The sequence below is a fragment of the Aythya ferina genome (assembly GCF_964211825.1).
Source record: "Aythya ferina genome assembly, chromosome: Z".
Classification (NCBI taxonomy): Eukaryota; Metazoa; Chordata; class Aves; order Anseriformes; family Anatidae; genus Aythya; species Aythya ferina.
The window spans coordinates 16,364,270-16,391,111 of NC_140299.1; the positions used below are offsets into that span (position 1 = coordinate 16,364,270).

At 38.6% G+C, this 26,842-nt stretch overlaps 1 protein-coding gene across 1 annotated transcript in view; it reads right to left on the minus strand.

Moving 5' to 3' along the window:
- HCN1 (hyperpolarization activated cyclic nucleotide gated potassium channel 1) overlaps positions 1-26,105 on the minus strand; it is a 207,939-nt gene extending 181,834 nt beyond the window's left edge. Inside the window, exons 1-2 of the mRNA XM_084505239.1 lie at positions 25,579-26,105; positions 1,510-1,933 (exon numbers count right to left, since the gene is read on the minus strand). Of these exons, the coding sequence (XP_084361365.1) occupies positions 1,510-1,933; positions 25,579-25,961 (807 nt within the window). The 5' untranslated portion in view covers positions 25,962-26,105. The remainder of the gene's footprint in view (positions 1-1,509; positions 1,934-25,578) is intronic.
- Positions 26,106-26,842: the final 737 nt, after the last annotated feature.

Genomic DNA, 26,842 nt, shown 5'->3' on the forward strand with positions numbered 1-26,842 from the left:
CAGCCACAGGCTGCAAGGGTTGCAAGGGCCAAAAAACAGTTATTGCTGGTAGGCCCAGACCCTCTGGTGACTTCTATTCCCACTCAGTTCAACTATTTCTGATTTAGAATACCTGATTATCATTGGCAATAGAGGAGAAAGGGGAAAAGTACTAATTTATCTGCTTAGTAGGTCTTTATAGCTATTAACTTAAGCTGCCAGGAAATAATGTCATTGAATGCATTTCAGAAGGTTGTCTCTCTGTAATGCACAGAGGAGAAAAAAGCATAGCTTTACAGTAGAAGTGCAAGATATGGTTAATCATTTGCCTTAGTTAAATCGAATACAAAACAGCAGTGCTCCATTTCTGTGTCAAAAATATGGTTACACTGCATTACAGGGAGGCAAAGTAGAATTTAGAAAATATACTAATAAAAATAATGAACTATATCAGGATTTTTTTGAGAAACACCTACAAATTTATTACACATTTGATACTTTATATCATTCAGCTTCATGCTGTTTTTAATATAATCTGACTTTGTGAGATGGTGTAGCACTGAGGTCTATGCCAAACTGCAAAGTGAACGTATTACTTTAAAAGGGAGTATATAGCAGAAAAAGCACTAGAAATGGTAGCAAATAATCCCCCAATATTCATTTAATTAACTAAATGTTTATTAAAATAAGTAAATAAATTTACATAAATCTATCTTCATAGTGTTTCAGTGAAAACACTTTACATAATAATTCTCATCACACTTGCTGCAAAAAAAAATTATTTAGAAAACAGCAGTTATTTTTCCTACATTTTTAGCTCTTCCTTTTAAAATATATTATGATATTTAAAACTGCAGAAGTCTGGACAGGCAAGAAATGAAATGCTTGAATCATGATGGTATGTGCCAAAGCTCTAAATGCTTCCTAGAGATGGGCATGCCAAATTAGGGAATGCCATAATTTCCTGGAAATGTCACCCTGCCAAATTGGCAGGCAGCATAAGGTCACATCTAGAAATAGTGAAGTTGACAGTTTAGAAGGAAATGATTCCGAATTTGAAATACCCATTTTTATAAAGAAGGTCAATATTCAATATATGCAGCCTCCAAACAATAAGCGTTCTAGGAAATGTACTCAATTATAAGTGGTTTCAATTTTTCGTATCAAACAAAAATATAAATGTGTATTTTAAGTTCTGTGATTACAAGAGTGTTTATTTCAGGCTAAATGCTAGTTACGAAACTCAAAGGCAGCGTTAGGTTGCTGCTAAAATTTCTGATGTTCTCAGTGAGGGACCATCCAAGTTCATTGTGCTGATGGCACATGATTTTTGTTTCTGTGGTTAGCAGACAGAAGATGGTTACTCCTCTGTGCTTTCTACCAAAAAGGCTTTTCTACTAGCATGTCTACATAATTATGCTAACTGGTGGGTAAAAAGCTTTTATTCCCATTCTGGTTCCTCCACAGCTTTTCAGAGTGACCTTGTTTTTATATGAACAGAAGTGAATGATATGTATTTGTATCTCTTACCTCTTCCCACTGGTGTATGTATCTAATCAGTCTTGAAAGGCGTAGTAAACGTAACAGGCTGAGGATTTTTGTAAATCTCACGATACGAAGTGCTCTTGCTGTCTTGTAAACCTCTGAATCCATTCCTTTTTCTACAATGAGAAAGATATAATCCACTGGTATTGATGAGATGAAGTCAACCACAAACCAGCTTTTTAAGTAATTCATCTTAATGACTTTAGGGTCCAGTATTATTTCAGAGCTGTCTTCATTAACAGTCCCAGTTCTGAAATTCATGATCAAGTCCAATAGAAAAACAGTGTCTGATGCCACATTGAAAATAATCCATGGTGTTGTTGTTTGTTCTGTGAAGAATGTGATTCCAACTGGTATAATGACAAGGTTTCCAACCATCATAATGAGCATAATTAAGTCCCAGTAAAACCTGAAAAATGGAAGAAACAGAATGGTTGATGCAATGAGGCATAAATTGCTTAGAAAAATGGTTCCTATCACACCACCAACTTCACGTCAAGCATATTTTTGGTTCTGTGCAAATTAATTACAATTAATTACTGACTCAATGTCAGTTTTGCCCAAATGCGTTAACATTTTAGGTGTGTATTTACTTTGGGTTTGCAATTACACTATGCTTTTGTATAGAGATACTACATATAGGCAGACGCTTGATCTTGTTAATGCTAGGACAACTTTTGTTTCTGACACAACTTTGTCTTAACTCGTTTAATATATTCACAGTCACTAAAGACAAAGTAATTAATATTCTTCATTGCGTGCCTTCCTTCTCAAGAATATGTATCTAGGATAAAGACAGTACCATGCTTATCACTCCATCTGAAAGGTATGTGTGTGGCACTCAGTAGAATTTTCCAGACCCCTGCCAAAACCTATTAGTAGTGTGTTTATATAAGTAAAATTGATGTCTCTTGCCAATCACAAGCAATGCAGTATTTTTATTTATTTGTTTATTTATGGCTTCTTTCAAAAACGAAACCTTAATGTCTAACGGATAACATATTAAATGTAAGTGCTTCTACGAATAATGGTATTCATGCCATTACAGTGCTAGAATAAAATCAGAGAAAAAAAAAAAAAAAAAAGCACTGAAGCAAATAATAATAATAATAAAAATAAAAATTGCTTAACAACAAAACTTTCATCCTCTTTTTAAATCTGAATTGAACTTCCATGCATTTTTACAACATGACAGACTATTGTCTTTCAGAAAGAGCTAAAAAGTTACCTCTGAAATAACAAGTTGCAGCTTCCATGGTATAAAATGGATATTGCATTTCACTATTTTACTCCAGTATCACCTCTCTGAATATTGACAATATTCAGAAATATTGACAATGCTTTATACAGAATGGTAAAAAGACAGGCTCATATCTTTAGCATCTACTCTAATAACAGCGAGTAAAACTGCCTATTACGTAGAACACACATCCATCCTGATGGAAGATTTTCAGGGGATGGCAATATATACCCAACAGATTCTAAGAACCTTATGCTAGCTCCTGAATGTTAGATTGTCAAAGAAATTTAATCTTGATCAGTAAAAGAACTAAAACTGACCATAGGAAAGCATGAAACCCAAGTATGACCTCTTGTTCTGTTTGAGAACAGATCTAGCTTTGATCTAGCTACACTGAGCAGGTGGTGACTAGATGACCTCCCACAAGTTCCTCCTGACCTAAACTATTCTGTGATCCTATGACTTTCATACGTTCCCATGCAAGGCATCCCTACATTTCCAGATCAACCCCATAAAAATCAATGATACCTTATTCACTAACAGAGAGATAGCACAAACTATACACGCTCACCATCTGAAGTAAGCGAGGCAGCATGATCTGTTCAGTTTAACAGTCTGGAAAGGCACATAAACCAGTCAACAACTGTTCCCCCTGGACTCAGTGGCCTTTATAGAAGACTAGAGGCAGCAATGGCTTCACAAGGACCTGACTGCTGTGGCCATCGGTTGCAGTGAGTTTTTTGGTGGCAGACATGTCACCAGCACAGCATCCAGCACTGCCTGCCTGGTTGCCAACATGGTAAATGTTCATGGCAATCAATGATAATTATAAAAGTTTAATTGGCCACAGAATGTTTCAGAACCACATTTAGTTTTTGCAAAACTTGCACACAGTATACAGGTTATATTAGATTCTAGAGATGGATTGTTGTGTTCTCCAAATGATCGGGGTTTACAAATTCCCTGTATTTCAAGCTTAATCCTGAAGATATTTCTCAGTTCACAAATTGCTAACCTAAGAATACAGAATAAACAACTGTAACTGAACACACTAAAAGAAGAGTGACATACGATTGAGGGTGGCATGAGAATTCCCTGTTTTAAAATCCTTTACTCCAAGGTAAGGCTAAAGAGATCAAGCTTGACTTACATTTGATAGAGTAGATAGCAAAGTACCTTAACTGACACTCAGAAATTGCATAAAATAAACTTTACAAGTTATTCCTCATGTACAACAATGTGATTTCTGTCAACACATTTTCAATTTTGCAACAAATGTGAAGACTAAGTGCTATAAATGTATTTGAGCTCAAAATTTGATGGTACCCACCATACCTGCACATTAGCAAAAACTTTCATATTTATCTCCTAATTTGTTCAACTAATAGGCTTATTTCTGTACTAGATACCTCTTCAATAATCTAGAATTACCAGAATTACAGGAGACACTAAATTTATATATCATTGCTGCTGTGACCCATAGGTAAAATTACCACAAGCGCTTTTACAAAACTATCAACCAAAATTTTTCTAAAAGCTGTTTTAAGGAACATACTTCTCCACAGAATCCTGAAAATGAATGGGAAATAACAAGAAAATAATCACAAGAGATATACATGTATCTGTACCTCTCTCCTAAACAAAGTATTCCCTGATTTCAGATCATAAGTGCCTAACCATAAGAGTAGTTATGTAACTGAGGCTAACCAAAGCCACACAAAAAACATCCACCAAAAATAATAATAATAATAATAATAATAATCTAATACCAAACCAGCTGATTTTATCCTACAATAATCCAGTTTAAAGGATCATTATGCACTGTGGTTATACAAAACACTCTGGCATCCCTGATGCTGTATGTCAGCAAAAGTTGTGTTAAGTCAGGGCTTCAGTAATAAAATAAAACCTAATGCCAAGGTCTACGAAATTGCATCAGTTTTTTATTTTGATTTTAGTGCACAATGCAGTATAATCTGATTATGTAGCTAGAAAAAGTCTTATTAGAGTATGATTCATTTTTCATTTAGAAATGAATCATATGTTTTCCTTTAGGAAAATGTTTCCTAATGCCATTTTCTTGGCCACATTATATGATATTTTTCTTTCAGGTGAGAAAAAAATAGATGCAATTCCCTTTATTGCTCTCTGTAACCTGTGCAGAGAAAGTAATACAATGCGTTCCTAGCCCAGCAATTCAGGACATCCTACTATTCACCTATTTGAGAGCCAACTGAATAGCTTCAGAAGGCCATGCAAGGAGCTGCTATTGAGACACACAGTAACCCTTTGTTTCAAGCTATTTTTAGAACTATTTATTTGGTTTAGCTGCTTCCCTCCACCCCCACGAGGATGGTTATAAATCTTTAAAGCTTACAGCCTCAAAGTTGCAGATTTATATAAGGTACTAAGCATGTTGACAAAAAGCAAGGAAGTGATAAACCTATGACACAAACTTGTTGAGAATGAGGCAAAAAAGAAGAACCTGGCATAACAAGAACTTTTAAAGCTTATAATGACATGCACAGACTACCCACAGCAAATGGCTATAGAGCTTACTGATCTTCCAAAGCTAGCTCAGTACAGGTACTGTACTCAGTACAGCTACTGCTAGTTGCCATTAACCAAAAACACAGTTATCAGCACTGAAATCTGCACTCAGTTATTACTGAAACATTTGAAATGGTTCTCAGAGTTTTTATATCTCTAGGTAAAAAAAGTCTAAATTCAGAAACAGTACAAAAGCACAGTTTTAAGAATAGTTTTCTATATTTTAAGGAGCCATTTTATACAGGAAAACATCACACAATTACTTTGATATTGTCAAACATAACTATTTGAATCCAGTACTTTTTCCCTGATCTTTTCACTCATAATTTATCTTCTCTACTTTCCAAACACACTAACAACAAGGTGCTTTTTACATCTCCAGAACATGATGAAACTTTGGTGGTTTATTTATTGCCGCTAGCTCTGCAGAACAGGACAAACAGTCTGTTTAAAATTAGTGCCTACAAAAAAGTGATAAAAAACCTTAGCATTAATTAATCAATGTTTTCATCAAGCTTAATAATGTAATCTAGCAGGAATTTTATTTTCTGCTTTATATATCCAACCCAGAGAAAGTTGTGTTTTAAAGAACAAAAATTCAGCTCTAAACTAGGTAATTTGCTGTAGAACTTGTTGTATATACAACAGTGTCAGAAGTCATTGAGATTTGCATTTCCTTTTATTTTCTGGATGCTGCCCATTGACACAGTCTCATTGTCCTTGAATCTGTGCATATTGATAAATGATTATCCTTATGGTACACCTGCATTGACCTGGCAGAAGTTGTCGGCAGGTTCACAAATCAAGCAGCAGAGCTTACTGCATTTCTAAAGTATGGGGTGTTCTGACTTGAGGCTACAGAGGAGTCAAGGCTTTGCTTAATATGACAGCTTTCTAGTTTCCAGAAAGATCATGAAAACTTGAGTATTAAAACAAAACAAAACATGTAGAGCTTAGGGATATGGTTTAGTGGAGGGCTGTTAGCGTTAGGTTGGAGGTTGGACTCGATGACCTTGAGGTCTCTTCCAACCTAGAAAATTCTGTGATTCTGTGATTCTGTGAAAAAATTCATGAAATTCAGTTACAAATACTCATCAGCCATGTTAGAAGGCTGAAATGTTAGAAGAAATGAAAAAGATATTCAAATTACTTATAAAAAAATCTTTCAATCCAGATGTTATCCAGACACAATTTCACTCTACTCAGTCAGGGAATCAGGAACTGCAGAAAATTTTCACAAGCTTTCCATGGAAAACTCATCTCCTCTTTAGTTAAATATTTTGAGCAGCTAGCAGATGCTCAATGAAATGAGTACTTGACATCTTCCTCTCACCTTCAAACATAGCTTTATTACTCTTACTTCATGGATCACCAATTCACCTTACAGAGAAATCAATATCTTGTATGGGACAAATCTGAGTAGAAACAATGGTAATTTAAAACTTTATTACAGTATAGTGTAACAAGTACTACACTTTAGGATTAGGCATATCAGAATTTGATTCTCACAGGACGTCATCTTTCCCTTGCTTTGCAGCTCTATTAATTTCATTCTTTTAGTAACAGAGAGCAAAGCTAAACACACCTGAAGTCATCTGCAACTTTCAGAAAATAAATGGAATGTGTTGGAGAAGACAAAAGGAGGAAGAAGGGAGTTCATCAGTTCTTTTTCATTATGATAGAGGTGTCCACCCACCCATGTTGCTTCTGGGAAAAAAAAGGCATGTAAATAAAATTCCTTACTTTTTTTTTTTTTTTTTTTTTTTTAACAGGAATATCCCCCACAGGAGGAGGATTAAATGTTTAAATATTGTAAACATATTGTGAAGTGCTTCTGTGACTTACAAGTTCTGACCTCTGGATGTATCACATGAAAGATGATATAAAATGAAGCAATGTCTTTATTTCTCCAAATATATAATTTCAAAGCCTAGCTCTGTGATCACATTAATACAAATATGTTAAAATAACTAGTGAAGTTTCACTGCTCTTCAGATTTGACAGTTTTTTGCCGGCAAACAGGTTAGTTCTGCAGTTGTGTTCTTCTCTGTGGATAAAATTTTTTCTCATCTGAAGGTACTCATTCTTCACGGTTTTCTCATTTTTTCCCAGCTTTGGGACTATGCTTCATACTTCAAGCTTTGGGAAGGCAAAAGGTTGGGTTTGTGTTGTTTGTTTTTTGTTTGTTTGTTTGTTTGTTTGTTTTTTAAGAGAAAATATTCTCCTGAAAAAAAATTATTTGTATTTCTTATTCCCCTCTGTTTCTTCTCTAACTGCTTTCACCTTGTTGATAAATGCAAATGAGGAATCTTGCAAGGTTGAAACAGTCCCTTTCATGCCTTACTCCTACCTATTTTAAAGCAGTAGAATAGAGTACTGAGCATCTTCTGAACTTCAAGTGCTGATCTTGAACTGCAGAAATATTGTTAAGTAGTAATATTATTACTAAGTAGGAGCTTGTGATAGTCTCATTTGAAAATATCATCCAAATTTGCTATTCTTTTTTCATTTAAAACATATCAAGCTTAATGAACTTTCACTGACTTAAGGAAAGCTCCAGAAAGGCTTCTCTACCTGCCTGAGAAGGGTGAATCTAGGATGAGGCTGAAGTTCTGAAAACTCAGTTTCACAACACAAATTACAAGCAGTGTTGGACCTGGCAATCTCCCAGCCCAAGGGCTTTATTCTCTTTCAGACTAAAATCAGTTAAAATAAAATTAATTACAATCATAATAATGAAGACTTTGGATGGTCTGAAAACTTCATTTGATGTTATCTATGCCTTCTATCAATACCAAAGTCCTTTGCTTCAAGACTAGCCATATATGCTTGGAGATCCAATCTTTGTGCTCTACTGTTATTTTTTTAAATATTGATACAATTCTCTGCATGGTATAAGAAAATGAATTCAAAGAAATATAGAAATATTAATAAAATTCAGAAATGCTGAATCCTCTTTTTTTTTTTTTTTTTTTTTATGCAGCTATACACCGTACCTAAAAATTAGCAAATTGTACAGTTTCATACAACTTTTTTTTTTCATGAGTTTTACCGGATAGTTTTACCAGATAAGAATACACAATTAGCATTGAAGATTTGCAGTTTCTAGCTCAGTTGCAATTATATGCATAAGGCAGATGACTGGGTGAATGTAGCTCTTGGGGAAGCCGATCAGAGCCCAATGAAGCCAATGAACAGCAATTTGCTACTTTTGAAAGGCCTTGCTTATGGCATTTTGTTCAGTTTAAAGCTTGAGTGCATCACAACCTTGATTACTAGAAAAGAATAGTTGCAGTACTGTCCACAGACAGTGGTTGTAAATTTGACTGATTTCTATTCAACTATTATATAAGGGGTTTTTTAGTAAATTCAGGTAGCGGATGGGACATTTCATCAAAAGAATTGTACTTATTAGTACTGATGCAATAGCTTTGGTCCAAAGTTTTCATAGCATTTTGCAGGCATTAACAGATTAAGTCTCATGTTCTGAGATGGAAAAACAAAGGCAGAAGAGTAGCTTTACCCTCACTGCATATGGGAGAGGAGGATGGAGAGGACAAAGAGAAATTTATGTAACATGGCAATATTATTTAATAATGAGTCTCTTTGGTTTTAGCCAATAATCCCCTACCATAAGTGCTTGAATACATCTGCTGTTTGCAGTTCGTTTTCCCCGAGAGAAACTTATTAAATTACAGTAGAAAGAATTAAAGCCTGACTTCCATCTAACCTTGAGCAAGAGAAGTGCACTGCTCCCAGAGGAGTTCTGTCAATGTGCTGGAATGCCCTCACCTTTGCACAGCTCCTCCTTCCTTAAGGCTCACCCTTTGGGGAAAAAAACAGGCTAGTCCTGTCCATACATCTACCACCTAGGAAAAAGTGATGGGGAAGAGTCAGGACAAACAACTGAGTCTGCTGCTGGAAAAGGTTGAACCTATCTGTGCTGACCTGTATGCCAGACCAATCCAAAAATATTTCAGATCATCAAAACTGCATCTATTCAATGCTTCCAACATGCCTCACAAGTAATACATCTTCCCCAGACCCTTTCTGTTCATAATGTTTAACCATAGCCTCTCAGTATCAAGCAACATTTTGTGTAGGCACTCCAACTGATACGTTTTGAATTAATATTGCCATTGATAAATCAATCACTAATTGCCAGACTCTGATTCTTTAAGTGTCAGCAAATTTCTGTAGCAGATCACTGGGGGAGAAGGGAAAAAAAAAAAAAGTGTTCTCAAATTAGAAAGGACCACTTCACAGGCATGAGAAAAATTCTGAAAAAGATGGAGATCCAAGAATATTTCAGCTGCAAAATAATCTTGTATCTTATGTTGGAGGACTTGCACTAATTAAGAATTTTGTAGTGACAGAAATTTTAAGAGTGCCATTTAAAAACATGACATTTAGGATGCCTCTATATGAAGTAAAAGTTGAGAGGCTTAAATTGGGAGAAGCCTTCTGTAATTCTTGTCAAAGCATCTTCTTCTTTTTTTTTTTTTTTATGCCTTAAAAATTCTTGAAAAAAGTACAGAAAACAGCAAATGCCTTATGGCTAACATGCCAATTAATATGCTAACTACTGATTTATGTCAGAATAATAAGAATTAATATTGCTCTTTAATATATTTTTAACGAATTAAATCTCTCAGCTATCTGTCTAATATTTAAATGTTTAAAGCTTCTGCTGATGAAGAAAAGTTCATTTCTATCTTCAAAGAAGGAGTAGGAGAAAAGATGACAGGGAAAATATTCCTTAGTAGTTATTGACACATCCCAGTCATGACTATTGGTTTGCGGCTTGTGACCAACCACCAAGTGAGTTGTGACCATTAGCTTTTTAGAGGTGAATACCTCTGAAAACAAAAATAAGACATGAGTATCAACATAGTGAACAGACACCAAGATTTCTGGTATTTGACAAATATACTAACAGTTCAGTTCTGATTTTCAGGTGAAAAAAGAAAAAATCTTTGTGCATATCATTGTACAAAGATACAGTACAAACTGACAATCAACTTCAAATAGCTGAACATGGTGTATCATTCTTGGAAAAGTTAATTGAAGAAGAGACTGGACACTATGTTAACAAAAAAATTAGGTGGTCTTCAAATTCCAAGAAAAAAAAAAATAGATGCATTTAGAAGAACTACAGAAAGGTGTGAAACGAGCAAATGGATTACCTATTCTGACTTCTTATTCTTACATCATAGGTAAAAACAAATATACCTTATATGCCTCTTACGTATCTACGCTAATGTATTAGATTTTAATACAAAAGTGAGTAATCAAATTAGAAGAAATAAATCAAGTTAAATTATTATTCACTTTTACAGCTATTTATGACTGATCTTCCTCAAATACAAAAGCAAGTATTGACAATGAAACAGTATTTTCAACCTTTCCTTCAAAATAAGTGGAAGTATGGTTCTAAAGATCAGTAGGTTGTTTTCTTGTGAAATGAATATCACCCTGCAGTAAATCATTGGCTTCAAAAGGCACTGTATCTCCTTAAGTGAGGTATGCTGTTGATATCTTCTCCTTTGACTTAGCAGATACAAACTACAGCAGAAACCAATAACTTCTCCCCAGGTATGGTAGCCACTAGATTAGAGAGTCCTTCCCACTTTTTTCCTCTGTCAAAGCATAACAACTATGAGAGGTGATAATGATGTTGAAAATATCCATGTCAGAAGTGCAATGCCAAGTAAATGTTAAGGTTCAAATCCTCTCCTCCAAATGATGGAAACTAGTCTGTACTTTCAACATCTGGGCTGATGGTTTTCATTCCTGAACTGACCAGTGAACAGAAGCATTCAAATACATGCTCTCATAAACAAGCTGAAAATGGTATTAGTCTCAGTTGGTATTTTGTAAAGTGAATTCATTGTATCAATTTTCTTATATCACTAAAAAACAATTTACTGAAAATAAAGTTCATACCTCACTTCACTTTAAGAAATGACAGAAGCCAGCTTAAGCCTTTCCCCATGCCTCCACATTACAATACCCTGTTTGCAGGGAAACACACCTTGCAAGTTCTGTGCTACTACATGGGTAGGAAAGTAAATGCTCAGCTAGGAAGTTCAATATCAAGTTTCACCATTTTCTCTCAAAACAAAATTTCACACTTCATACACTGAAGCACCTGTCCCTACCATGAAAAGCAGCTTGCACAGGCTTCTACTCCTCACACCAACCATATTCAGAATCCCCCATTTGTTTCATTATTCAGCTGGCATCCAGATCCCTCTGTTAGCCATTTGCCTTCCATAATATTTAAATGGATGCAACACAATGCTAACATTTCTTTAAGATTTCCCAATTTACATACTGAATGCTCCAATCCTATCATCCTTTTGACAGCACAGCTCTCTGCGTGTATCACCAAAACAAGCCAGCTCATTATGCTGCTAGACAGCACCAGCATCAATCAGATAGACCTGCTATTCACTTGTTTAAAACAAAAAGGAAAATCCAGAACAGAAAAGCAAACAAGGAAGAGAATATAGGATGTTCAAATATGTTCTAGTTACTGGCCTAAGTAACCATGATATTACAGTTTTACCTCTGCTCCTCTTGTTTCCTTTTCATGCTATTTCACTCTCTAATGCTCCAGCAAGCTCCATACAGCCAGGCCTAAGGAAAACCTCTTGTAATGTAGTTGCAAGAAACTCAGCCAAGGGTAGAGGTTTGGAATACAAAGCAAGTTTCCAGGTATGCAAAATCCGTATCTGAGATTTATGAACAGTGCAACCAAATATTATTGCTGAACAGCTTTTTTGCCATTTAATTCAATGTAAGGAAACAAAGAAGGCTCTTTTTCAATAAGATTTCTTTGGTTATTCTAAAAAAAAAAAATTAATATTAAAAAGCCATCCCCTTAAAGACCAACATTCTCCCTGTGTACACATTTATTAGGTATTTTTCAATCTGCAAAACAAGAGATAACCTGCAACATCAGGCACTTCATAAAAATTGCCTCAACATGAAATGCAATGAGAGCTTTTCTTCTTCTGATACACCTTTGCCAGCAGCAGTTCTGCTAGGCATATTGTTCCCACAGCTGTAATTAACAAATGGAGTTTTTCACAGGTATACACAGCACTGCAGTGGATGTTCAAGATCCATTTCTAAAAACTTAACCTTTACTAAATTTTTGTGTTGAAGTATGTCTGCTAATTATTTTCATTCAGTCATATGAAATTGTTATTCAACCACTGGAAGACATTTGTTAACACTACCTAGATTAGTAAAAGTTTCTATTCTATCTAGATTGAGACAGAACCATCGGAAGTAAAGTTGTTATACAAAATATGCTTATTGGATAAAGTTTTTTTTCTCTGCAGTTGCCCTTAGTTTTTATTAAAATATGGCAATCACTTTCAGCTGCAGAGTAACATGTCATTTTCAGCCTGAAAAAAATAAAAGATTGATAGAAATATTAAGATCTGAAAAATTATTCAAACTTTACCATAGCCTTTGTTATAACCTTCACTTATAAATATTTATCAGAAAAAAAAATATAAAAGATAAATTATTTAATAATCTACTTCTCCACCAGCAAGATTCATATTTGGTAGGGTGCTTTTTTTTCACAGTTGACTTTGAAGCCTCTTGGTGCAGAAGTTCTCCATCTTCAGCATTCAGGAGTCCAAACAAAGCACTCCACCATACCCCTCTGGGATTGCACAGCCCCCAGGCTAGTTCTGGAGATCAGGCATGCCACGCAGGTTAGAGGTGACAAGGGAAAGTGTGTGCCTACAAGCAAAGCTGCCTGTAATAGTAGCCACTGATAAGCTGCTCTAAATAAGAAACTTTGGTCAGGGACCTGTGACCTGAAGGATAACCAACAGCAAAAGTAGCGAGGCAACTATTTACTACCTTGCAGATAGATGATCATTCCTTTGAGACACTGAAAAAAAAAAGAGCTTCCCTTTACCATGGTGAATAAAATGCCAGATGCCCATCTTTATCTTTCATCCATGTTCAAGCAAAATGAAGTTGTCTATGTACAATAAATAGGTTTCTGGCTTTCTGCAAATTAAAACCTTTTACTTTGAAGATCTCAGAATATGTTTGAGCTACAATCCAATATTCCCTCAGAAAGACAAAATTTAATTTAGTCAAATATTTGTGCTTACTTTTTGGAGCACAGTGAGTGATGAACTATTCAAAGAAGTTTAAGATAAAGAAGGGCAATAATTAGAAAAGACAAAGAGATGTTAATAATTCATTGGCAGAGAACAAAGAAATTTAGGGTGAAAATTTATTGGTAGAACTTCTCATCAGAATAAAAATACTGATGGAAAAATACCTCAGAAAAAATACTGATATGTAAACAGCACAATTAAAATATATAATCTGAATGGAATGAAACAGGAAGCATATTCAAGTTATTCTGAATTCATAGAATGCATTGAACCCATGGTAGGCAATGTTTAAAAATCAATTTTGCCGTTTACAGCTCCTTATGACTAGAATTGTGAAAGGTATTCAGCTGTGGAGTCCAGATGCTTAAAGTATTTGGGTCCCCAGCTTCTTTTGACATCCAAAGATGGATAGGCTCCTAACCTCCATCACAGATCTTCATCTAACATACTGTAGATTTGCACACACTGTTCAGAGCCCTGGGTAAAATTTACATTTTCAAGCCATTCCAGAAATGGAAAACTTTGTACCGGAAACATGAAACCAATTTCAATATCATATTCTGTTCACTCATTTTGCCAGTGAAAAACAGTATGTACATTCAATACTAAGATGAGATGCAATTCAGTGACTCTTAATGGAATTACTAGGTAAAAAAAAAAAAAATGGTAATAGGTAATAATCAGTACCCAGAGCAGCAACACCTGCTACCATTATCTGCAGTCTCCTGATACCTGCTTTTCAGGGTTGTAAAGTTGTCTCTCCTTCCAAGCCTGAACCTGTCATGTTGTGGGGAGCAAGCATGGGAGCGGAAGTTCACAGCAGCTCTTATTGAACTTCCACAAAAAAATAAACTTAGTTCATCCTGTGTAGAATGTGAAAGTTGGCTGCAATTTAGAAACAGAAACATCCCTGGTCACATCAAGCAATGTTAATATAGTCCTCAGAAATGAGTGGGGTGGTAGTGGAAATTACTGAGTGACACTGGCTTCAGATTGTACAGCACTGAAGAGTCTTGCAGATATCCATTTTAACAGGAATTACCTCTCACCAAACGAAAATTAGCCAGCATGCAAAAGACGGCAAAAGGCAGACTACAGGAAAATGCACGCCTAGGAAACAAGAACAGCTTCAGTTTTCATCTTCAGTTTAAAAGAGAAGAAAGAAATTAAAACTCATAGCTTATATCCTTAAATAGCACACTAGAATGAAGAGTTTAATTCAGTTCAGCTGCCACTTATGCTGTATTTAGTTCATATCTAGCAAAGCACATGAAATAACAAAATTATTAGGGACTCCAATATTAAATATTTTGAAATTGTTTTTAGATTTTTTTTTCACCTGTTTCAGAGAGATCACCCATCAAAATAATCTAAAACTTCAATAAATACATGTAAAAACCCTACTCGAATTTAACACCCAGCAGTATATCATTGCACTTAATATTCTGCTCCAATTTCAATAAACATTCATAAGTTAATAAAAACATGCATTTCAGATATTTACTGACAGAATGTATGCAATTAAAAGTCAATTTTGATCATGTGGGCACCTAAATTAGGTTACTTATCTCTCACTTGTCCCACACACACAACGTCTACTGCTTAATAAGCCATTGGATTTCAGACATTTTCGATTTTGACCCTTTTAAAATGCTCTGTTAGATCACCCGCCATCTGGCAGTGCTTACTCTTGATACCACACTCCCACTGCATTACAGAAGTGTGCTTCTCATAATTACATCTTTAATGTGATAGATATATGCAACACTAGAATTCCCAAGCTGGCAATAGATGGGCTGAAGGGACAATTTGGGCAATGCATCTTTTTACTAGGTCTACGTTAAAAGCACATTCAGTTGTGTCAGTTGCATTCTCAACAGAAAGCTATCATGGGAACTATGCTTTCAATTATTATTTTTTTCTTTTTTTTTTTTAAGTTCTTTGCTTACAAGACCCTGTGAAGAATGACAAGTTCAAAATGCCACGGAGAAGTTAGCCCAACAGCTCAGTATTTCCTAGCTAGAAGACTCAGTAAGAATGGGAACTATGTAGTAGGGCTAAAAAATGTCAATAAAACCATCGGTGTGTCATTTCCATTTGTATAAAATGATTTGTTATATCTTAAAGAAGGGATGGAGTGGGAGGAACAGAATGAAGTTGTTGTCCTCAGAAACAAAAAACAAATAAATAAATAAAACAATATTACCCAGTTGTTCTGTCACAGACAGATCACTATGTTCCTACGAACTGTCAGATGAGAACTATGAGAGGTCTATAAGCAGAATTTCACTACCTGAGAGATAAACCATAATAAGTTATTTAAATAAAAGACAGAAAACACAGGATGTATTTAGGAAGTCACCCATATAGCAGTTTCCAAAAAGACTGGACACACAGCTCTAAAAAACAAGACATCTCTGAAATATTCATAGAAGCATAGAATGGTTTGATTTTGAAGGGACCTTAAAGGTCATCTAATTCCAACCCTACCATAGGCAGGGACACCTCCCACTAGAACAGGTTGCTCAAAGCCCCATCCAGCCTGGACTTTCAGGGATGGGGCATTCACAATACTCTGGTAAGGTGAATAATGAGAAAGGTCCCAAATTAACAGCCGAAGATTGAAGGATATGCATGCTTTATTTTGTCACCAATGTTTTTATTCCAAATTTCTGTCTTACAGACTAATCCCTAGCTGGATCAAAAAATAAAAAAATAAAATCTCTGCTTTTCTACTGAGCTTCTCTGGCGCTAAAGCAAAGGTGAACCAGACTGATAGATGAACTTGACTGTGTCATCTCCACTGAGAAATCAAATGAAAACAAGCACATACACAGCCATCCCAATGAACCAAGCCCAGGATGTATTTGGGGAACCCAGAAGCTTGCTAGTATGTGTTGTGAGGTAATAACAGTAATAGGTTTTACGGGGCAGTATTGCTTACTACTTGTTTCATATTATTTTCTCTACCGCTCACATACCAGAAGTTCTCCTGGCATGAACAGATAAACAGAAGTCACACAAGAGTGACTGGTGGAAAACCTCTCAGCAGTCATGTGAAGCTTGATTGCAAGCTGGTCTTCCAGCTGGACACTGGTCTTCCATCCATACACGTACTCCATCTCTACAGTAGAACTGGATAGATCTTGATAGATCTTTAAGATACTGTATGTATCTTAAAAAGGTTCTGTAGTACCCATAGTTGTGACCTGGAGCAAGCTTAAATAATCACTTATCATTAGGATCCTATTATTTATTTAGGATCCTATTATTTATTACCCTAAATTCACTGCAATCTACAGATTTGCTTAAGGTTGAGGTCACTTCAGAACAACACAGTCTCTCACTGCTGTCATGGCATAGAGAAACAAAGGTCTGGGGAGTTATTGTAGGCTGCAACAGAACCAAACAAGAAAACATCAGTGCTTCAGTATTTCCTCTGCTGACAGGAGAAAAAAGTCTGGAAGCAACCAGAACATGGTACATACATAATTGGACGGTTTGATTCCTAAATGCATGAACACTGAAGTCAAGTTATTCTTCTATGGGGCTTTTCACATACTGAAGGTTTAAGATGAACATAAACTTCAGTGGATTTCAGACTAAGAACTGGATTAAAAAAATAATAACAAATAAAACAAAATGCAACCTAAATGATTTTTACATAGATTGGCTATTTTAAATTACATAAATTCAAAATAATAAAGAAATAATAGAGACACTTACTCCTGACAATACCAGACTGGACTATCATTTTCTATGTTTAACTAGCGTTAACTATTAGCATATAGCTACATGTGTTTTTTTCAGCAGAAAACAAAATATCATTATATGATTTTTTAATAAATTATTTTTGTAGAGACACAAAATGTATTAATGTCATCAACACACTAAATTCCAATAATGTAGCAAATTGTTAATTAATATGCTTTTTTAGATAAGACAACCATAAACAGCACATAAATTAATAAAATAAGAACCAAATTATATTCCTAACTATATGATGTAATTCAAATTGTAGGGATTTCACTGGCATAAGTAAGAACAGGTTTTAGGGGGAGTTCAGTTTTTTGGTTTTATTTTGTTTGTGGGGTTTTTTAAATATATAATGGCTACAGACTGCATTTCTTTTGTAATCAAATGAACATTTTCTAAACACATGTTTACTCTAGACTTGTTCCAGCTGCATTGCAAACCAAGGTAGTAAGATTATTTCAAAATATCATGCAGCTTGCCTGAATCTGACTATCATCAGATTAAAAGATATTAGCAGAGATTTTATGGAAGCTAAATGACAGTGTCCTTGAAGTAGTATTGACATTGCAGCTGATACAGTTTTTGGTCATTAACATACCTTACTACGTGTCTAGAACGAGTCCTCCAATAATTAGAGCTGAATACACTATGACTTTTAAAATTAAATCATGCCTCTGGGAAAGAATCAGGGAATAGACAGCTAAAGGACTTTCAAGCAATTAATAAGAACTGTACTGTCAGGTTAAAAATTAAACATTGCAAAGTAGGTTAAGAGTTTCTTCACTCAAAAATCACATGTTGACATAGAAGCTCTCAAGCATTCAGTTGAGTACACAGATGAGAATGGATATTGCTTATTTAAATCCAAATGAAAAAAATTTATCTAACTTATTCACTTCTCCCTAAGAGTAGTATTTTGCCTTCTACTGTTTTCAAACCTAGCTGCTCAAAAAAAGCTAACAAAGTTTAATTAAACTCTGCAATGTCACTGCTCATAGGAAGATACCAAAGCACAGGTAGATATTCATACTTTTTACGTGACATCTTATCTCATAGATCCCTATTTCTGAGTACCCTAAAAAGCCTATCCCAAACTGAACAATCAGAAACTATGTCTCTGAAATTTTGACTTGATTATATAAGCATAAACAAACCTAAGCAACTTATCAATCAAGCATTATGCATTTTCACTCAGCTTTGTGATCATTATAAACCCTGAAACAAATCCTAGATCCAGACCTTTATTATGCCACATTTTTATACAGTTTTACAATTCACAGTTCCCTCCTTATACTCAAGCCCGAGAAACAAAATAGCAAAACAAAAATAAAAAACAACAACAACAAAAAGATGTAAAAGAATTAGAGCATTGGTTATTGTCATGAGTTAACAAATAAAATAGCAGTAGGCATTGAAAACATTGTGGTCTTGCTCAATGGGAATAAAGAATAGGTACTTTTTTCCCCACAGGCCCAAGCATGATTCTGATCTTATGAGATCCAAATTTTTATTAAGATTATAATTCTACATGTAAGTACTTTTTTTCTCCCTGTATTCAAAACAACAAAAATATCAGAAAACATTTCTGTCAGGATGTTGAGCATCCCAGGTCAAAGGTTACAGACTTGCATAGAAGTCCCCCAAAACACCATCTTTTAGATTAATCACGGGAATTCTGTAATGTATTGGTTTGATTTGTAGTAGTTTTGATTGACCTTTGATTTGGGGTGCTGGTTTTCCACTGGGTTGATTTTTGGTTTCACACATATCTCAAAGTCAGTACATGTACCTTTACTTAGATTAAGACATTGAATGTTCTAAAACTAAGTATCCTGTACTTGTTTACTTCCTCATAAGCAATACTGATGATGAACTTCAAAACAACCCTAGTTAAATTAAAAGTATATCAGAAAATGGAGAAGTTATTTATTCAAGTTACAGTTACTGAGCTTTGTCTGCTGTAGACACTGCTTTGTACTCTTGTGTATGTAATGTTAAAATTTTGAAAGAAAATGCAATGAATGGACTGTTATTCCAGGACTAGAATGGACATAATAAAAATTGTGAAATGTTGGACATGGATGTGAGCTCAAATAATGCATTATAATTCCACATTATCTGGAGACAGGAGCATGAACTATCAATAAAACAAATTGCTTTCCTTGCACAAATAGAAGCATAATCTTCCCCACATCCCCTAGAGGCACAGAATGTGAGTGGCTGCAGCACCAACCTCAGGTGCATTCAGCAGGCTTTCTGTTGTGGTTCTTGAAGAAAATCACAAAGGACACTAGAAAACAAGACCCTCAGGAACCCAAAGGCACAACACACACTTCTATATATCTGTTTTCACTCATGCATGCTTATAAATGGTATAAAACCAAATGCCAGTAGCTAGCTTTAGTCACCTATTTCACAACAAATGAATCAGTGACAGGCAATGATGAGACATTATTCAATATTAAAAATAATAGCAACTGAAGATGAAAAAGAATCAAATTCATATCTGGCCCATATTCTACATCAAAGTATTTCCAAGAGAATAATTTGTTGCTTGTTTTTGGTCCCGCTTACTTGCCAACACCTACCTTGATGAGAGTTGCGCTTTACTTGGAGACCTATTGTGATGCTTAATATACAACTTACTGTTGGAACGTAATGTTTTCTGACATTATAAATGAATTATTTAGTTTATTGCTACAAAATTTTCATTCTATCCTTTGGGGCATTTACAAATGTAAAGTGCTAAAATGTTTGAATTTAGTAAATCAAACGCCATATACTGCTAATGATTGTTTCAATACTAAATGTTTATCTATGTTTAGTGATGTACAAAGAGCAAATATACATGTAATAGGAATAGCTTAATGGGAAGAAGTTTTTCTTTAATGTAAATATTAAAAATGTAATGCCATGATAGCATTTGAAAATGATATTTAAAAGACAGCCCCAGCTAAACTGTGCTTCTGTCATAAAAACAAATAGATTAAAAAAAAAAATGGTTTGTACAATAATGTATAAATATTCCATTAACAATATGCAAGTAACTCAAAGTGTCAATATCATAACAAAGCCTTATCACTAATAAGTAACATTTAGAATCTGAAACTACAGGTATTTCCTACTGAAAAACTACCAGTGACATAATGTATCCTTTAAAACTGACACTAATTTGTAACTGATCTATTTAATATAAATCAACATGATTTATCTATTTGATTTTACATAAATATAACTATACAAATCACATATATGTATGATACTAAACATTGTCTTAATCACGTATTACTTCCCAACTCTACGGCTCTGTATAAACCTAAGTAGGTAACAGCTCACAAAAAGATAAAGCTCATTAGCTTCAACTGAGACATTACAGACATGTGACAAATGAGAGGGACAAAGTGCTTACCCTAAGCTTCTTAAAATATGTTATAGGTACAACATGTAGAGTGAAGACAAAGAAGAACAAGTATCAAATCAAAACAAACATAAACTTTAGAAATATGTACATGAGCTGCCCATAACACACAGAGTCCACCACATCAGGGTGACTGCTGGTATTCGAGGCAGGTCCAAAAGGTACATACAAGCTAAAAAGAAGACTGATGCACAAGGCAAATTCAAGTTCAAAATGGATAGAAGTATAATAATTAATAATAATAACAACAATAATAATAATAGCATGAGGCACATGACTATTATGACTTACACTTTGGCTTGTATTTAACTGAAAAAAGCTGCATGTGTGCATGACAACATGGATGGATCAAACTGTACAAAATAAGATAATTCTTTTTTAAGGGCAACATACAACAATTCTGGAAGTAACCAGATTTATACAAACATTGTGTCTTTCACTGTGACTAAAACACTTAAAAAACTTACATTGAATTTAGATACAAGGTACGATCAATAGAGATTTATATGATTTATAAGGGTTTATGTGATAAATGTCAGAGGTTTTTATAATTGTCAAATTTGTGTACAAAAACCTTTGATTGCTTTTGAAAAAAAAAAAAAAATGCATGTGTCATTCCAGTTTCAAATCTGGCATACTTGTATTATTCGCTATTTTTTGAAAATTTCTGTTGTAAGTTCTAGAATTAACTCTGCTTTTTCTTTTCCGTTATCATCAAAATAAGGCTTTGTGCTTCTTGTATAAAGGAGACCTTAGTTAGAGGGACTCTGCCAATACAAAATGGCAATAGATTATTATTGTTGCACAGGAGTTCATACTTTGTATTCATCTTACACAGGAAAAGGACTTTCACCACTGCATGCATTATACCTCCAGACCCACCACATCATCAGACAACTCTCTATCACAGTCCAACTTGACTTCAGCTTGAAGCCAATTAAAATTTCAGTTGCCACTTTCAGTCAAAGCCTGTTCTGAAACACCAAACTGAAAACTGTAACCATCAGAGCATGCAGACTACATTTACTCGCACACATTAGTCCCACTCAGTCTTTCTCATTAAAACATTCCTCTCCCTTGTGACTCTTGAGGTAGTAGCATCTCTGTTTTGTTTTCAGTTCACATACTAGAGATGCTCTAGCTGATGTAGTAATGAAAGGAAGATTTCCATGATAAGGGGAGTTTATTTGTGCACTCATTGACAGGGAGATGCCATAAGGCCAGACCCAACAGGCCAGGCACATGCATGCAAACCCCCTGAGAATTCATGAAACTCCTGATGTCCCTGAGTGATAGCCACCAAGCACTCATCTGAAAAAATGGCCACAGTACATCCATTTCCAATGATATCAGGAGCCTGTAAAATAGAGAAGCTGCCCGAATCTCATGTCTACAATAAATCTGCTGTGAAATGCATGAAACCACTATGGCAGCCCAAGAACCCTTTGCAGTTGCTGGGGTCTCCCCCTGGCTTTGTGCTACTTTTTTTCATGGCTGGCTCCGCAATGCCTTCCCGGGGTTGCTCTCACACACACAAGCAGGTACAGCTGAAGGCTCCTGGTATCTCAAAGCAAGCATGAAGGACTGCAATAAACACTACCACTGATGGTAGATTTTGTGACTCATGCAACTGAACAGAATTGCTGTCCAGGTTCAGAGAGGCAGCAATCACAGCTGGGAAGAGACAAACAGAGATCCTTGGGTGTGCATTAGGTGCTCAGTTTACGTAACAGCTTTAACATTAGACGTTAACCTCAGAAAACTGGGAAGAGACAACCAGGAACAAAACGGTCCCCTTGCGGAAATATTATGCAATATTTATGGTATTCAATTCTCCAAGAATGTATCTGTGTGATAAAGAGCAAATTCATCCCTGAAACATAGGCAGGACAAAGAGCCATAAAAGTAGACACCAAGCCCAGCAAGGATGAGAGTACATTCATACGGCCCTGAGTTTCTTCACAATTTGCACACTTCTGCACACACCAAAAAGGGTAACATGAGGGCACAGGGATACTGCCTGCTCCCCCTCCCTACACCATGCAGCCAAAGTGCTCAGTGTCAATAAACATGAAAAAATTTATAAATAGCAGAAGAGAATGAGGTCAGTAACTAACCAAATGCATCAAAATATTCCAGCAAAAGCATGCAAGCACTTGGAACTGGAAAAACAGAAATAGATGAGAATCCACAGAAGCCCGTATCACAGTTTTCCCATCTCCTGTGTGGATAACCCATCATTCCCCTAAGTGTGCCTGTATTCAAAATTTACTGTAATGTCCATTTTCACATGTGCTACAAATATCCTAGTCATAGCTACATGTACAAGCTTACCCTAAGTGTTCCCATTTTGATACTGGGAAACATTTGTCTTTTTACCTTTTTGTTGTTATATTGATAGAAAATTTAGTTCTTTCCCTTGGTGCCATCCACATTAACACAGTGAAACTAGAATACCTCTGTCTCTTTGGAAGTTTTACAGCTTGTCTACCTACAAACATTACATTCTTACAAAATGCAAAAACATCAAAACAACTCCACCCTTATAGATGCCTTTACTCTGGAACAGAGACACTGTAAGGATGCGCTGACTGGCACTGTCCTTATTCCTGCACAGGAAGATGAATTTACTACATAGTACAACATAGTAGCCCATGTCTATAAACACCGGCACCCAGAAAGAGTAGTACCTTTATACAGTTACAATTATTTCAGGAGAAATGGCACAAGCAGATCACTGTAATTTCTCACTGTAACTGTCCTACTGGATAAAGAACTGGGTTTGGATAAGCCCACATCATCTAAGTCTGGAAAAATGTTAAGAACTATGAACTTTATTTCAAGAATCAAACACTTTAATACTAATAAAATAAATACACAATAACTCCCCCAGAAAATATAGTTACTTTAAGAATATGGAGATTATAGGACTGAAAGGGTGCAGTGTTGCTTATTCCTACAAAAAAAAAAAAAAAAAAAAAAAAAAAAAAGAAAGCAAAACAAACATACACTATGATCTCTAAACCTTCCCAAAGGAAGAATCAGGACAGCATTAGAAGATATTTGTGTAAGGAAACACAATGAACATGCTTATCACCTATCTGATATATCACCTTCTAGAGCTGCATGTTACAAAATAAGATTTGTAACCTTATCCTGCCCAGGACACTGTTGGACAGAGTACCTTGCTTGGACCCTGAGCTTACAACAAAACAAGTGACTTGACTCCCCGTAATAACCTCATTCATTTTAATGGCATCCTGACGTGAATCAAGTCACCCATGCACACTGGTGGGAAGGAAAGAGGCTACCAGAGCCACGGTGCCCTGCTGCTTGCCCTTCTGCTGGCAGCCAAGCAGCGTGAGGACCCGTGGCTGTCCCCATTGGTGCACCTGCTGGTGCAGCACAGCGGGCTGGAAAGGGGAAAGGTACTCCAGGAGCTGATGCTGCTCCTGGCCTCCAGAGAGCCAGCAATTTTAAGCCAGGATGAATTGCCGGCCCTACCCTGCTCTGGAACTTGACAGCATGTGGCAAGCACAGCTTGCTGCCCAGCACTTCATCCTGAACAGTCCCACAGAAACTCAGGTTTGCGAGTATTTCCTCGCGTTTCCTCATGGAGCATGTTCTATTCAGCCTATTTTTGTGTGAGATGCATGTGACTGCTGAAAGTGCTGGATTTCCCTTTTTTAAAAAAGGGTCTCCAGTGTGATTCATTTATTATGTATATGCTGAGCGGTCAATTCAAGCTCTTGATCAAATATGCTTAACAACACTGGTATTTCTTCAGCAAATACCAGAGAGCGGTAAATTTACAAAGGCACACAGGCAGCTGGTCTGCGTAGTAAAATGAAATAGTCCTTCATTTAAGACACAGTTTTAATACCTCTTCCCGGGAATTTATTTGCCCAGCTTTTCACAATATCAGTCCGATTTTGCACGTACCTAACCCACTGCCAAAGCTACCCAGCGCAGCATGTGCCGGGGCACCTCTGAGAGCCCCAGCCCGGTACACAGCTCTAGCTTGGACAAAGTTATCTCCCTCCAGCTCCGCCAAAGCCGCCCCTCCGGCGGCCGTGGGTGTCAGCGACACGGCTCTGGGTGCTGCCGCCGCCCCCTGCCCGCACGGGCGGCCCGGGACGACCCCACCGCGGCCTCCCCGGTGCAGCACGCTGGAGAGCGCCGGGAGGGAAGGGGAGGGGAGGGGAGGGGAGGGGAGGGGAGGGGAGGGGAGGGGAGGGGAGGGGAGGGGAGGGGAGGGGAGGGGAGGGGAGGGGAGGGGAGGGGAGGGGAGGGGAGGGGAGGGGAGGGGAGGGGAGGGGAGGGGAGGGGAGGGGAGGGGAGGGGAGGGGAGGGGAGGGGAGGGGAGGGGAGGGGAGGGGAGGGGAGGGGAGGGGAGGGGAGGGGAGGGGAGGGGAGGGGAGGGGAGGGGAGGGGAGGGGAGGGGAGGGGAGGGGAGGGGAGGGGAGGGGAGGGGAGGGGAGGGGAGGGGAGGGGAGGGAAGGGAAGGGAAGGGAAGGGAAGGGAAGGGAAGGGAAGGGAAGGGAAGGGAAGGGAAGGGAAGGGAAGGGAAGGGAAGGGAAGGGAAGGGAAGGGAAGGGAAGGGAAGGGAAGGGAAGGGAAGGGAAGGGAAGGGAAGGGAAGGGAAGGGAAGGGAAGGGAAGGGAAGGGAAGGGAAGGGAAGGGAAGGGAAGGGAAGGGAAGGGAAGGGAAGGGAAGGGAAGGGAAGGGAAGGGAAGGGAAGGGAAGGGAAGGGAAGGGAAGGGAAGGGAAGGGAAGGGAAGGGAAGGGAAGGGAAGGGAAGGGAAGGGAAGGGGCAGCCCTGCAGCCCGTCGGGCCGGGCGCGGCGCAGCCCGGCGAAGTTTCTGCGGGTGTCGGTGCGGAGCCGTGCGGGGCGCCCCGGGCGCCTGCCGCCCCTGCGGGCGCGCCGCGCTCACCTGAAGTCGCTGTAGGGGTGGATGATCCAGAACCCCGCAGTTTTAACCCTTTCCTGCTCCTTCTCCACCGCCTTCTGGCTGCCGAACATGCGGAGGGAGAATTTGTTGACCCCCGGCTGCAGCATGGAGGTGAACTGCCGCTGCATGAAGCCGTACTGCCGCCGGGGACCCTCGGCATCCTCGAAGCCCACGGCGGGCTCCTCGCCCCCGCCGCCGCCGTCCACTTTGAAGCACACGGAGTTGCCATGCTCCTTCACGCCGCTGCCCCCGCCGCCGGGGCTGCTCTGGGCTTTCTCCGCCGGGGCCGCCGGCTTGGCCGGGAAGGCGTTGGCGCTGCCCTCGTCCCGGCTGCCGGGAGAGGAGCTGCGCTTCCCAGCCTCCATGCTGCGCGCCCCGGCCGCGGGAGATCGCGAGGGATGCCTGGGTGCCGGTGCCGGTGCCCTTCAGCGGCTCGGTTCGGCTCGGCTGTGCACGGCTGGGCTCGGCTGGGCTCGGCTGGGCTCAGCTCCGCTCCGCCGCGCCGCCCGGCATGGCCAGCGCCGCCGACACTGAGCCGCGCTCCGGCGCAGGGCTGGCACCGCTTCCCCTCGCCCGCCCCCTGCCGGCGGCCGCTCCGCTCCGCGCCGCCCGCCTGACATTGAGCGCCCCGGAGTCCTTCAGGGGCTGGGGCGGCCGGGACGAGGGGACGGGGCGGGGCGCGGAGGGACGGGGCAGGCCCGGCCTCCCTCACCGACCGGCCTCCTCCGCCCCTCCCTCCCTCGCTCTAACACGGGCGAAGCGTGGGGTTCCCGTGGGGTGTGGGGGGGCTGCCCCGTGGGTTCGTGTGTAACGGGTGAGGGAAAGGTGAGAGGGACCCCGAGCGGGCAGTGGCGGCTGGAGGTGGGAGCTCGCCCCCTCCGCGCTGATTGCCCCCACGGGACGTGGGTTGAACGGCTGGGGGCGGCCAGGTGAAGGTGTCCACGCGTGGTCTGGGATGGGTGCCTCTGGTACCCGGCCAGGCGTGAAGTGGCGGTGAGGCCGCGTGCAGGTGGGCGCTTTTCACGTGGGCCTGGAGGATGCTGACATGTTCCTGCATCACGGGGGATCCGGAGCTCAGCTCGCTCTGCTTCGGCAGTTGTAGCTGAGAGGCTGCCAGGAGGCAGCTGGCAGAGAAGAGGGTGATGGGTGGGAAGCAGGAGCTCCCACGTACCATAAGAGTAGGCTAAGAGGAAATACGACATGCATTGTTTGGGGTATCTGCACAAATTATCCTGGGGACTTTTGG